The sequence below is a fragment of the Schistocerca gregaria genome, unplaced genomic scaffold (assembly GCF_023897955.1).
Source record: "Schistocerca gregaria isolate iqSchGreg1 unplaced genomic scaffold, iqSchGreg1.2 ptg000304l, whole genome shotgun sequence".
Classification (NCBI taxonomy): domain Eukaryota; kingdom Metazoa; phylum Arthropoda; class Insecta; order Orthoptera; family Acrididae; genus Schistocerca; species Schistocerca gregaria.
Genome location: NW_026061786.1, coordinates 4,396,193 through 4,410,725, shown reverse-complemented (window position 1 = coordinate 4,410,725; position 14,533 = coordinate 4,396,193). Strand labels below are relative to the sequence as shown.

Genomic DNA, 14,533 nt, shown 5'->3' with positions numbered 1-14,533 from the left:
TGACAGATGTGGAAGAGACTTCATTAATACCCTAGGGAAGTGTATTGGGAATTTTGCCATTCAAGCTGTATATTAATGACATGGTGTATGATGCAATGATCTGTAACGAAGTTCTATCCAAACAATGCTATACAATATTAAGCCAGATTGTGATAAGATTTTTAAACCTGATGCAAAGATTGGCAACTTGCTTTAAATGTACAGAAATTATAACTGAGCACTATACATGATGAAAAAATTTAGAATCCTATGACTATAATATCAATGACACATGACTGAGATCTACTTCTATATCTACACCCATACTCTGCAGACCACTGTGAAGTGCATGCCAGAGGGTACTTCCAAATGTGCCATTTATGAGAGTCTTTTCCCATACCATTCATGTATGGAGCACAGCAAGAGCAGCAGTTTAAATGTCTCTAAGCACACTACAATTAGTTTCATCTTGTCCTCATGATCATTACAGGTGGGATGTGTAGGGGGTTGTATTATATTCCTACCATCACTATCTTTTTCGGGATAGTTGTGTTTACCTTCAAGAGCCTGCTAGTACAGTTTCTACAGAATCTCTGTGACACTCTTCCACAGATCAAACATACCTGTGACCACTCATGCTGTCCTCCTCTGTGTAATTTCAAAATCCCATTTAGTCCTATTTGGTACAAATTCTACAAACCTGAGCAATATTCTCTAATGGGTCACACAGTGATTAGTAAGTAATCTCCTAAGTAGACTGACTGCATTTCCCTCATATTCCACCAATAAATTGAAATCTGCCACCTGCTTTACCTACAACCAAGCCAATGAGATCATTTCATACCCATACAAAATGTTACATCCAGGTATTTCTGAGCTGATCAGTTCCAATTGTAACTCAGTGATACTGTAGTCCTACGATACATAGTTTTTCATTTTTTAAGCATTTTTTAATATTTAAAGAAAACTTACAATCTTTGCACCACTCTGAAATCTTATCAAGATCTGACAGAATATCTGTGCACTTTTTTCAGACAGTACTCCATTATAGATTACTGTCTGTGAAAAGTCTAAGGTCATTATACAAAAAGAACAACAGGGACCCCAACAAACTTCCAAGGAACACCCTCAAAATTATTTCCTTTTCTACATCTGTCGACAACTCTCTGAAATAACACGCTGCATCTTCCCTACCAGAAAATCCTCAAGCCAGTCACAAATTTTGCTTCATACCTCATATGACGGTACTTTTGCCAATAAGCATACATATGGTATTGAATCAAATTCTCCTAAAAAACTGAGAAATACTAGGTCTACTTGGCTGCCCTGATCCATGGCTTTCAGAATATGTGAGAAAGATGTGATTTGTATTTCACATGATTGATATTTTTCAAATCCATGCCGCTTAGCATGGATGAGGTTATTCTATTCAAGATAAGTCATTATGTTTGAGCTCAGAACATGTTTGAAGATTCTACAATCAATAGATGTCAAGGATATTAGTTGGAAGTTTTGTGGATCACTTCTACTATCCTTCACTTAGGTGGTTCTCAGTTGCGCTTTCTTCCTGGCTACTAGGCATGGTTTTTTGTTTGAAAACTCTACAGTAGATAATTAGAAGAGGGGCTAACTCAGGTGAAAATTTGGTATAAGAATCTGACAGGGATTCTACTGGGCCTTGCAGCTTTCAATTTTAGGGAATTCAGATGTTTCTCAATGGCACTAACATTAACATCTATACTACTCATCTCAAACAAACACTTTAATCTTTCTGTGAGATGTCTAATTTCTCTTATTTTATTTCCCCATCTGATATCTGAAATGGTTTCCTGGCATTGATCTTAACTTGGAAACTCTTAGTTTTGTCTTTGGTCACAGTCTTGGCCGTACCATTCTTTAACATGACTTCAGTAATCTGGAGTTCTCTAAAAACCTTTTCTACTTCCTTTTCCTGATGTCTTTATAAGATGGTAAATCACAGCATCATCTGCAAACACTTGATGAAGGCTACTCAGATTGTCTCCTAAATCGTTTACTAGATGGGGAACAGCAGATGGCCTACAATACTTCCTTGCAAATGCCAGATACCACTTCTGTTTTACTCAATGATTTTTTGTTGGTTACTATATACTGTGACTTTCCTGACAGGTAATCATAAAACCAGTTGCACAGCTAAGACAATACTCCACACGCAAAAATTTTTGTTAAAGTTGCTTGTGAGTAACTTCATGTTTACTGCAGTCATCTGAAACATTCATTTGGAAATAACACTAAAATGTTTACAGGTGCACATTTGCAGCTATACTGCTACAAGAAAGTAACATCAACATCTGAATGACTAATTCGGTTGTTCTGTGAATGAAACTGACTGTCGCAACATGTAGGAGAGAGATTCTCGTAGTCTAGCTTGTAACTAATGGTTAGCTCCTCAAAGAGAGAATGAATCTTGGTGCTGCTAGCAGTTAATGGTGTGGGATACACAGAACAGCTAAAAATAGGGATGCCTTCCTACATGACGTGAACTATATTCAGTGATCCAGAATCATAGGAGTTCAATTTGGAGCTGACAGAACTTGAAACAAAGAGAGATGACAGAGACTCAAACACTACAATATTGGAATAGCCTCAATTTGCCACTATCCTTCTTCAAGGGACATAGAAACTTGAGTATTCAGGCAGTCTAGAAAGTCTATGATACGTTTGCATGTAACGGAGTTTCCTTTATCCAACTTGTGAGTTCTCAATTTTATGCTTAATATTTATGACTGATGAACAACAGTTCTTCTTTCTCCATTTCTTAATATCTGGATCTCTGCCTTTATGCTTCAAATACCTCTCCCAGATAAGTCTCAATGCAATGTGTTACTCACAAGGCCTTGTATTTTAAAATCATTTACAGCTTCCCAACAATCAGTACTCATTTTTCTTGGTAGCCTATTACCTCCAGCAGCTTTTTGGTCTGTGAAAAAATCTCTGCTATTTATTGTAAAATTAAGCATCTTGTTCCAAATGTAGAAAAATCTGTTAATGCAGATGAGTAGGAAACAAAAGTTTGTAATGTTCCAATACGGTATTAGGGTGTGGTGTTTGACACAGTCAAGTAGATTGAATATTTCGGCATAACGTTGCAGAGCAATAACAAATGAAATGAGCAAATAAGATCAGTAGTAGGGAATATGACTGGTCAACTTTGGTTGATTGGGAGAATTCTACAAAAGTGTACCTCATCTATTAATGAGAATTCATAGAAAACATCAGAGTTGACACAAGTTTCCCGAAGTGATATTCCCTGATATTTCCCTGATTTCCAGACAAGTTTTGGCATTTTTCCCTGACAAATTCTGAGATCTCAAGGGTAAGTAAAAGTGTAAGTTGACAAAAAAATGTAAGGCCTTTTTTATTTTTAAACGTCTGAGCAGAAATGTTGAATACTAACAGCAACATATTTTGTAATGAACTGTTTTTAGATAGAGAAAGTGGGCCAAATTGTAAATATGTTTCATTAAGAGCACTGATGTTATTTTATTTCAATAAAGTGAAACACATTTGATGACAAAAATAGACATTTTGTTGGAGTCGCAACACAGATTTAAAATACCTTCACTGCTTTCAGAAATAACCTGAGAAGAATGTAGGCCTCTTGAAAGAAATGTATAAGGTGTGGAAGAGTTATGTAAACTAACACTATGGGTGACCACCAGTAAAATATTGCTTCTACTATGTTCATTAGTGCTGGTTATTACCCACTGTGTTATGTCTATTACTTTACGGGTATTGTCTGATTAACTTTCAAGAAATGCATGAGTACATTGCATACAAACTTCTAGCAACCGTCACAATTGTCTTCTTCTTATTGTCCATACTTTCTAATACATTAACTACTTTTGGGGTGCCAAAATGTACTAGGACAAATAAAATGTCTATAAAATGCTGCACTGTAGAATGTGGTGAGACAGTCACAATTCCTGAAATCCATCGCCCATGGCCTCTGGCCTGCTGAGGAGCACCACAGCCCTGGGTTCATGGATCAACCATGAAAATTCACCACACTGTGCCACAGACAGACAGACCTGGCCTGTGATCAGATTGACAACACTACATCTAACAGGCAGCTTCTGCACATTAGTGGGAACTATGGGCTTGAGATAGGCAGGCTCGATCCATCAGAGATACCCACAGAAATGGCCTACAGTTTTGGCCCGTCATGGTAGTCCATTTGTGTGGCCAGATACTCACATCTGACAGACACCACGTTGATGAAATGAGACTGCAGTGATCACCCATACAACAGATAACTTGCGCATATACTATGAGAATCAATAGTAATGAGGATAGTCAGCAACTCACCGTAGAGATGATCACTGAGCCACAGACAACTAAATTTTTGTCTACTGCCTTTGTCAGAAAATGAGAGTGCAGCACACACACATTCACACAATCACTCAGACACAATTCACCCACACATGACTGTTGTCTCCGGGCGCAGCGTTAGCAATCTCAAATCCAAACAAACCATTCCTCATGCCTCCCGGCCTCTCATCATCAGCTGCTAGGCTAGCGGCAAGAATTGGTGTCAGCACTGACTGTGAGCTGTGGGAAGGGGTGGAAGGGGAGAAGCAGTAGAATGAGAGAGTAGAGAAGGAGTGCACATGCTCAGCTGCCAGCGACAAAGCATGACATCTCAGTAAACGAACAATTTCATACTACTGGGACAAAAATGAGATTTTTCCACTTTTTTTCTCAAATTTCCCTGGTATTTCCCTGATACGTTGGAATTCCCTGATTTCCAGAACTTGTGGCAACCCTGACACAACTGCGACCCATTCTTGGGTACTGTTCACATATGTGGGACCCGACCAGCTAAAATTAAAGGAAGACAGCAAAGCAATTCACAGGCATGCATCTAGAATTGTCAATGCTAGGTTCAATCAACAGGCAAGTACTACACTAATGATATATGAACTCAAAATGGGACCCCCTGTAGGATTATGACATTTTTTTGTGAAACACTATTGAGAAAATTTGAAGGCTCAGCATTTGCATCTGGTTGCCGAATGATTTATCAGCATCCAACTTACATTTTGTGTAAAGATTGTTAAGACAAGACAAGAGAAATTAGGCTTCATGGAGTCATATACATGTTCATCATTCCTTTGCTCCATTTGCAAATGGAACAGAGAAGTGAATGACTAGTGGTGGTACAAGTTACCCTTCACCGTACACCATACGACGGCTTGTGGCACATGTATGTAAATGTAGATGTAATACGATGCTCACTGAATTGCATAAAAGTTAATAAGCTTCTGTCCCTTATTCTTCATGTAAGTAATATTTCATAGCTACTTTATACTGTTGTAATTTGAGCTTAAATTAACTAAAAGTCATTTTATACCAACTTTGCAAGCAGTCAGCATTCAGCAGGTCCTTGCATTTCTCGTGACATTTCACACCACATTCTGTACAGCGAACCCCTTGTCTTGCAATGCCCCAAAGCAGACCCTCACATTCGTAGCAGTAAGTTGGTGATGTTGCTGTCCACAGAACAAAGTTGTGGGGTGTTGTGCTGGATATTGGGTAGATGAGGGCTTGCAGTGTCTTCTTGTACACATGCATTTTCTGTGACAAAAGAGGAACAGAATATTATTATTCATATTTCATTTATATTAAAACACAGATTTGTTTCTCTTACATGGCATATTACAATGTAATTAACTCAAAGATGTAAATAATTTTAAGAATGTAATAGAGTACAATATACAGTGCAACATACTACATTAAAACAGTAATATAATTTAACATATAATACAACAGATATCAAAAGGAATATACTGAAAGAAAAAGGAGAATAATTTAAATTTATGCCAACATATATTCACTTACAATGATATCTATCTTGCAAATTTGTTAATTTAGAATCATTTTTAACTTCTGCATTTCTTTTACTATCTTGATGTGGTGGAGGAAGTTTATTGCAAAGTTTTTTTCCCAGTCTACAGTGGTTCATTCTATCTAAGGGTGGTATCTCCATACTCAATGTGAAGATCCAATTTTTGCTTGGTGTCATATGTACAGACTTCTTGATTCGTACATATTAAGTTGTTTTTAGCCTTTGAAATGTCCTTTAGGTAAGTAACCATGTCAAAATGTACAAGCATGGCAATGGTAGTTTCTGGAGTGCTTTAAATCGGGGTTTGGAAGAACTTCTGGGTACTGCTGATTCAGCTGCCTTTATGATCCTTTTGTGCTACATGAAACAGTATTTTTCTTACTGAAAAGTTGCCCCAAAAAATTATTCCATATTGCTGCAGATAACATGCATTTTTGGATGTTTTTTTTCTTCTACGCGTAGTAAGTATTTTTATGTCATAGCATCTTCTGCTTAGCTTCTTGCTGACACAGTTCATGAGTGTGTCCCATTTCATGATTTCCTGAATCTAGAATTGTAAAAATTTTGAGGAGTTTGCAATTTCTAATTGTTTGTTAAACAGATTTAAAGTGGGGATTGATGGATGTTCATATTGTAATGGTGTGAAGGAACATTGCAAAAGTTTTCTCTGAAATAACAACAACACTGGTGAACCATTGTGCAACGTGTGAAGTGCAATTTTGTATTTCATATTGCATGCCCGAAATTTAATGGATTATTCATTATGCCGCGAGAAGTTGAAAATGCACTTCATTCACTTTGTTGGTTGGCAGGTCTTATGGATCCAACAGGATGACTCGTCAGGTGGGCACTATGTCTTCAAGAGTATGACATTACCATAGTGTACAAAAGTGGAAGAAAATACCAAGATGCCGACTGTCTTTCTAGAAACCCTGTGCAAGAACATCAAGACTTTGAGGAAGATAGTGACTGTCTCACTTCACTCCAGGATCTCCCTGCTGAGCAGAAGAAGGACACCAAGATATCTCAAATTATGCTTGCCTTAAATCGGTCAAAGGACATGAAAGGAAAATTTAAGGTAGTTAATGGATTACTTTGCAAGAAAAATTTTGTCTCTTTTTGGAAAGAGGTGTCTATCAGTGATGCACTTAGATATTCTACAGAAATGCCATGACACACTTGAAGCCAGACATTTAGGATTTATCAAGACATACTATTGGATTTGCAAGAGATTTTTGGCCAGGTTTATTTAGGAGTGTCCATCACTGTGTGTCGCACTGTCGAGAGTGCCAGAGGAGAAAGGCAGTTCCTCAAAAACCACCTGGCCGACTCATACCACTTGCGCCAGCTGAAATGCCTTTCCAGCGTGTTGAGATTGACCTCCTTGGATGATTTACAACATCTGCTAATGGCAAAAGAAGGATTATTGTTTGCACTGATTATCTGACATGCTATGCCATTCCAAAAGCCATGAAAACAGTCAAAGCATTCGAGGTAGCCAAATTCATCGTGGAAGACATTGTATTAAAACATGGTGTTCCAAGGTTGTTAACTATGGATCAAAGGAAAGTTTTTCAATCAAATCTTGTGACAGAGATAAGCCGTCAGTGCAACATTACCCGTCACATGATGACTACCTACCATCCGCAAACTAACAGGCATACTGAACACCTTAGTAAGACCTTGGCTGACATGCTATCAATGTTCATCAATATTGAGCACAGCAACTGGGATGAGGTGCTACATTCTGTAACATTTGCCTACAACACCACCAAACAAGACACCACAGGATTTACACCAATTTTCCTGGTGCATGGGTGTGAGGTGACTAAGACGATGGACACTGTGTTTCTGTTACATCCTGATGATGTGGACGATGACTACTTTAGCCAGGCATTAAACAGAGCAGAGGAAGCTTGGCAGTTAGCTCGACTCTGCATGCTGCAGGCTCAAGAAAACGATCGCCGAACATATGAAGCGAGCCACCGCCCTGTTGTGTACCAGACTAGTGACCTCGTCTGGCTCTTCACTCCTGTTCAGAAGGTTGGTCTCTCTGAGAAGCTCCTCAGGTGCTAGCTACTTTGGACCTTATAAGGTTGTAAAACAGTCGACTGATGTTACTTATGAAGTTGAAGATTTCATCCCCAACACAAAACAACGAAAGGTATGAGCTACAGTCCACATCCTTCAAATGAAGCCTTATAAGGATTCTGCAACCCAGGGTAAACTCAAAGCTCCAGTGACAGGTAACAAGCAGAAAGATGATGAAGAGTGTAGCAGCAAAGGAAGTTTTAATGAGATCACTGACAGTGTGAACATCAGTCATTGGGAGTCAGAGTATGCAGGACCGATGACTCGTTCCCACACGATGACATAACACTGACATGCTGTTCTCTTAAGGAGGGAGCAACGTTGCAGAAGAAGCTGAGTGGCACATTCCCTGTGGTGTAGTGGTTATGGTTCTAGACTGTTGCATGGGGGATCATGAGTTCAAAAGTCACCTGAACTGTAAAATTTTAATTTCTACATTTGGTTTGAGTACATTCTAGAAGTATCAACAAATGTCAAGAATCATTGTATTGGAATGTTCTGTAACAGTATATATATACTGTATGTGTTCTGCCCAGAAGCAGTTCGCTCCACACTCTTGTATGTGCAAGTGCTGAATAAATCTTCATTAAGTGAAGTTAGTGTTCATCATTCATCTAATTACATTGTCTTCTACATGACAATATAATAAGAAAATCACTACTCTTTTCATAAGGTAACAATGGATCACATGGAACAAATAGCAAAGGTATTTGCAAAAACTTTTTTGATCTTGCAGTTACAAATTCAATGATAATACGTTAAATTCTAATATGATGACCTTACATGCAGTCTGTTATTACTACATTAACAAAGAAAGTGATAAATTTATCTGACTAACAACAGAGATGAACTGAGTCCCTGAACAAGCACATTAAACAATGGTTTCAGAAATTTCTCTGTAGGGCCCACCCATTCCTTAGTGTCTCAACTGAGTACATGCTACTTGTAATTGGTCTTAGAGAAGAAATTAAGTAACATGCATCCATTAACAACTTTCTGCTTACAATAGTAATGAATGCATTGGGTACAGTATCAGTGAAAACAAGCATTTCCAGGTTACATATGTTTCCATTATGAGACCAAATAAAAGTTCAAAAGACAACTTTTGAGAAGTAGTATGTATGCTAACATAAAGGCAGCATGTTACAAAGCACAACGTGTTTAAAAAAAGTAATGTGGCTTTATATTTTTATGAAAAAATATTTATTTATTCATCAATATTCATGTTGTTCCCTTCAAAGTAATCTACCTCAGACACAATACACTTGTTCCAATGCTTCTTGTGATCCTTGAAGCACTTTTCATAAGCACTTTTTTTGTACAGCCTTGAGTACTTCCAGTGATGCAATTTTTATTTCCTCAATCATTTAAAATCTTCATCCTTTCATAGGTCTCTTCAGTTTGGGAACAGGAAAAAGTCACAGGGGGCGAAATCCGGTGAGTATGGTGGCTGAGGCATGATTGTCGTGTTGTTTTTGTCCGAAATATCTCTCGTAAGCAATGACAAATTAGCAGAGGTATTGTCATGATGCAAAAGCCATGAACTGTTTTTCCACAATTCCAGATGATTTTTGTGTATTGCTTCCCACGAACAGTGCATAACAGCAAGGTAATACTCCTCACTGAACTTATGACATTTAGGAAAAAATTCATGATGCACTACACCACGGTAATTGAAAAAAAAAAATAAAGATTTCAAAACTTTGAAATTTGATCAAACTTGGTGGTTTTTTTTCCATGCTTGGCTCTCCAGGATGCTTCCTTTTGGACGACTGGGCTTTGGTTTGAGATCATCAGTCTTGGCTCTTCAGGATGCTTTCTTTTGGATGACTGGGCTTTGGTTTGAGATCATAACCATAAAACCATGTTTCATTACCAGTTATGACAATTTTCAGCAAATCAGGATCCTCATTGATGTCATTCAAGAGCTCTTGAGTGATGCTCATGTGATGGTTCTTCTGATCCAAAATGAGAAATTTTGGCACAACCTTTGCTGACACATGTCTCATGCCCAAAACCATGCCCAAAACATCTGAAAAAATTGCATGACAATTGACCGATAAGCCAACATCCTCAGCAACTTATCTTATGGTAATTCACAGCTTAAATGCTATCATCTGTTGTTGATGTGCTGGGACGTCCAGAGCGAGGTTCATCACTGGCATCTTCTCAGCTATCATGGAAGAGCTTGTACCACTTGTAAACATATTTTTTACTTAGTGCAGACTAACCTTATGCCACTGTCAACATTTCAAATGTTCTAGAGCACTTGATTACATTTTTCACACATAATTTGCTGCAAATTCTTTGCTCCATTTTTATAATAACTGAAAATCACTGAGTACACTAAAACACATCTAACCTTTCCATCTGTCAAAAACAAATACACTTGAAACTGTGAACATATGTTCGGGACATGTGTGTGTGTGGGGATAAAAAAAAAAAAAAAAAAAAAAGTACTGTCCAACCATATTCCACTAATTAGTTTCTCCATGTTTAAAATGGACTGTTTTAATGTTTCCAAGCTTTTATACAATTTTGCAATAGAAACATTTTAACAATGATAATCTTATATGAACTTACCAATTCTTCATCATTAAGAGTGGCTCTGGGAACAGCAGATGTCAGCCCGGCATTACGCTTGGTTGCTGCCATTGTCTAGAAACAGAGTGTCATTATGTAAAAAATGTGAAAATACAATCCACAATAATGCTCAATTATTATCTGCTGCAAATCATTACTTTACTAAGCATTAGTTAAAAATACAATGTTTCAGATACTCACTGTATGATATGACAATAATTAAATATGCATTAACATCAATTTTTATTGTTTCTGAACATTATATACGTCAAGAGCACCAGTTGCCTTTGCAAAAATGAAATACAGAAAAACAACTGTGAATATTAAAAGTTCAATAACTTTCCTGTTTTCTGTTTCTAGTCTTATCAACAAGTAATTAAACACGACCCACAGAAATAAATAAATCAAATTATATACACAGAGAGAAAAAGAGACCTAAAAAAAGAATGAAGGTAACTGTATGGACAAATGCCAAATACAAACAACATTGAAACTGGTAATTAAAAAAATTGCACTGTGAATTAGAAGCTTTTTTTATAATTTTATGTTGTCGGACACAAAAGTTTTGAAAAGATATGATGGTTTTATAGGCATGAACAGTTTTGCAGCATTTTAGCTGCATCATCGTGTGCAATAAAATCAAGTCATGTTCTGATTGAGAAAAGAGAATGGGATGAATCAGTATTCAAAGTCAGGAATTTTTTGCTAAGTAGTGGATATCAAACACAAAATAGCATAATATAAAATGGGATGTTCCCATGATACCATGAACAGTGTAATGGGGTCCACACATACCGAAATACTGTTCAAAACAGACCATATATGATCATCTATGGGATTATGCAAAATTAAGCAGCTCACAGTCCATCATTTACCAACAGATGCACACTGGACTGTGTGCATCAAGATGTCAAGTATACAACTAAAATGTTGCAAAGCCAGTCTGCCTATAAACAAAGCACTTATAGCTAAAGCAGTCTTATCTTTTCAAAATTAAGCACTCAAACTGTGGCTACCCTGACTGCAAAGTCTGCTGCACAAAACTTCTAAAGGTGAAAAAAAGGCAACAACAGAATAGTCAAAATAGTGTTGAGAGTTAAGTATTGAGTACTGAATACAAAAATACTCAACAACAAAGACTTATTAAGGGATACCAATGTCATTCATATCTACTCTCTTTATGACTTCATTACAGGATAAGCTACTACTCTTACTCTATTACCGACATATACAAAGGGAAAATCTACACCTACATCCACACTACATGATTTACATTAATTTCTACTCATATATCTCTTTAGCGGTAAATTCCACCTGTAAATACCTCTCAGTACCAGTATAAACTAACATAATTTTCTATGCCAGTAACTTAATAAGAACCTAACATAACACCTATGGAATATGGGCAGTACTAGCGTAACCCACATGCTGAACATGGTTTACATGTTGCATTATTCATGCCTGAAATTGAGAACTTATAATAATTCTTTATTTGAAGATTTTGGCTCCAACACACACACAGGGTCCCATCACTTCGATTTGTACCAACTGAATGCATTTTTCATCTCTTCCCTTCTCCTTCCCTGATGAGGTATTAGTTATGGTAATAGGACTGTACTTTATTTTTAACTGATGAAGATCTTAAGTTATTTCTTTGCTTTGTGACCTTTTGCTTCCCTCTGCCAACTATTTTTCTTTCGTATCATTTCACAGTCCATATGTCATTGGCTTGATTGTGAGTATTATCAATTGCCTCATCTCTTCATACATCCCTCCTCACAGCTTAAATATTCAAGTCTGTTGTTGTGACTAATGCTGCCTGCTCCAATGCCCATTTTCCAATCTCTAAACTATTTCTTACATCCTTTTCTACGTGATGGCACACTTTTTAAAAGATGGCTGATCAATACACTTTCAAAAATCTCATTCTGCAGAAAAAAAATTTGCTTCTTTTTATGAAGAGAGCAGGTTTTTTAAAAATTTATCTTTGGTATCTAGAGATAATTTCTGAAAATAACTGAAAAGACAAGATGAGGGTAGCTTGTACTGTGCTGTATCACAAAAGTATTTCTTTGCTGTCATTTCCCTAGATGGGAGAAATGACATCCTGTTATAAATTAGATCCCTTGTTTGTAATACTTATGTGGGCAACACATTCTTAACTGGAAACTGGTTCTTCAGGCACCTACTATCTTACACTCTTTACCATTTCTGCAAGACTTGTATGTAAGATGTCTATTCTACTCTGTAAAGGCATTATGATTGCTCATGGTAGAGTCTGGTATATTTCCAACACTCTCAAGCAATACTTGTGGGTAGGTTATACAAGCACTCTACAACCAATCTCAGTTCCATAAAATCTGTGATTTCTCGGAGATATGACTTATCCACAAATAAACTAATTCCCTTTTCTCACTTCATATTTCTATACATTGTGATTTACTATAAATTTAAATGTCACATCTGGCTGCAGATGCTACTGATAAAACTTGTAGTTACATGCTTATGTTTACTCGTACTCCCCAACTGTACTTTAAGTCCTAGGTGAGTACCTGAACAACACTGAAATTTTTTAGATCTGACCGGATATTCATACTTTTTTCCTTTTATCACTGCTTCATTACAGGCAACAATATCATTTCTAAAAGTTCAAGTGCATAGGTAACATTATTTGCCAGAGCAATAACTGTCCAGCTTGTGGACTTGGGGAAAGCAACAGTGTTGGGTCATAAAGGTCTTTAACACTTTCCTCAATCATATCCAAGATGCTTCTGGTTCAGTGGCAACATACAGCCATCTGAATGTCAAAAACAGTTACATGATCTTCTAAAACAAAGATACAAAATTTAATCAAATGTGTAAGAGATGTGACACCTCTCACATGTCACTTATTGAATGAGTGAATGTAAATATATGGAGACAACTGATATACAAATTGACACAGCAACCACAAACAATGGGTACATCTGTCTCCTACAATCAATTGAGGTCATGGAATTAAAGAAGTAATAAATTAAAAACAATATACCGTGATAAATGGCTTTTAATCCACCAATATTTTTTAGAATCAAATAACCAGAAACTATTGGTACAATTGGTGAAACAAACTTTCTCATCAGATGATACTGGCTGACTGAATTATTTTATGTATCACATGGAAATGTCCAATACACATACTTGATTTAGAAATTATTTTTATCTGTACTCTTTTAGAAATTGTTATCTGCTTTTTTATGAAGTTAGTATCATTTCAGAGCATAATTTATGTAAGTCAGTCTTTATGGCACAAAGTGAGTAATTATTTGCATCACCAAATAACAGGCAGTTACAAGGGAAATACTTTACCTGCCTTAGACCTTGGCACTCTATTATTCACAACTCACTAAATGTGGCCCCTGCAAATTGAGTATAGTTAAACACACTTGTGACTGAATAACTTCAGAAAACGCAAGAGCTCATGAGACTGGCAACCCTTTCTCTTAAAACAGACTAACTCAGCATGTATACAATCCACCAGCTGACTTGTAAATTGTGTACTCAGTTATACAGCCAAATAACTATGAATGAATTTTCTGTAACAGTAACTGGTTACAGAAAAATGATACCCACTGCAAACTTCCATCATCTGATTACAATGTAACACAAGATTAAATATCATATACTAAGATACTTGTTCCACATTCAACTCATTTGAACCTCACTTTCCATGCTTACAAGTATTGAAAATAGCTTCTCCCCCCTCCTACCCACCCACCCACCCACCCACCCACCCACCCACACACACACACACACACACACACACACACACACACACAAAGCAAATATAAAAAAATATTCCTGTTTCTATATTATTAAAATCCCATGATTTCATTCAGCATTTCTGCTTGAAACTTGGATGTATTGACTGCCTGCAGGTCGTTGGGTTTCCTATATCAACTGTTAGAAAGTTTCTGTCCTCTAGCTATTGACTCTTGTTGTTGATGTTGGGTAACT

At 36.9% G+C, this 14,533-nt stretch overlaps 1 protein-coding gene across 1 annotated transcript in view; it reads right to left on the bottom strand.

Moving 5' to 3' along the window:
• LOC126305264 (protein unc-13 homolog C-like) overlaps positions 1-14,533 on the bottom strand; it is a 1,060,877-nt gene that overhangs the window by 397,977 nt on the left and 648,367 nt on the right. Inside the window, exons 10-11 of the mRNA XM_049992034.1 lie at positions 10,541-10,615; positions 5,376-5,595 (exon numbers count right to left, since the gene is read on the bottom strand). Coding sequence (XP_049847991.1) covers positions 5,376-5,595; positions 10,541-10,615 — 295 coding nt within the window. The remainder of the gene's footprint in view (positions 1-5,375; positions 5,596-10,540; positions 10,616-14,533) is intronic.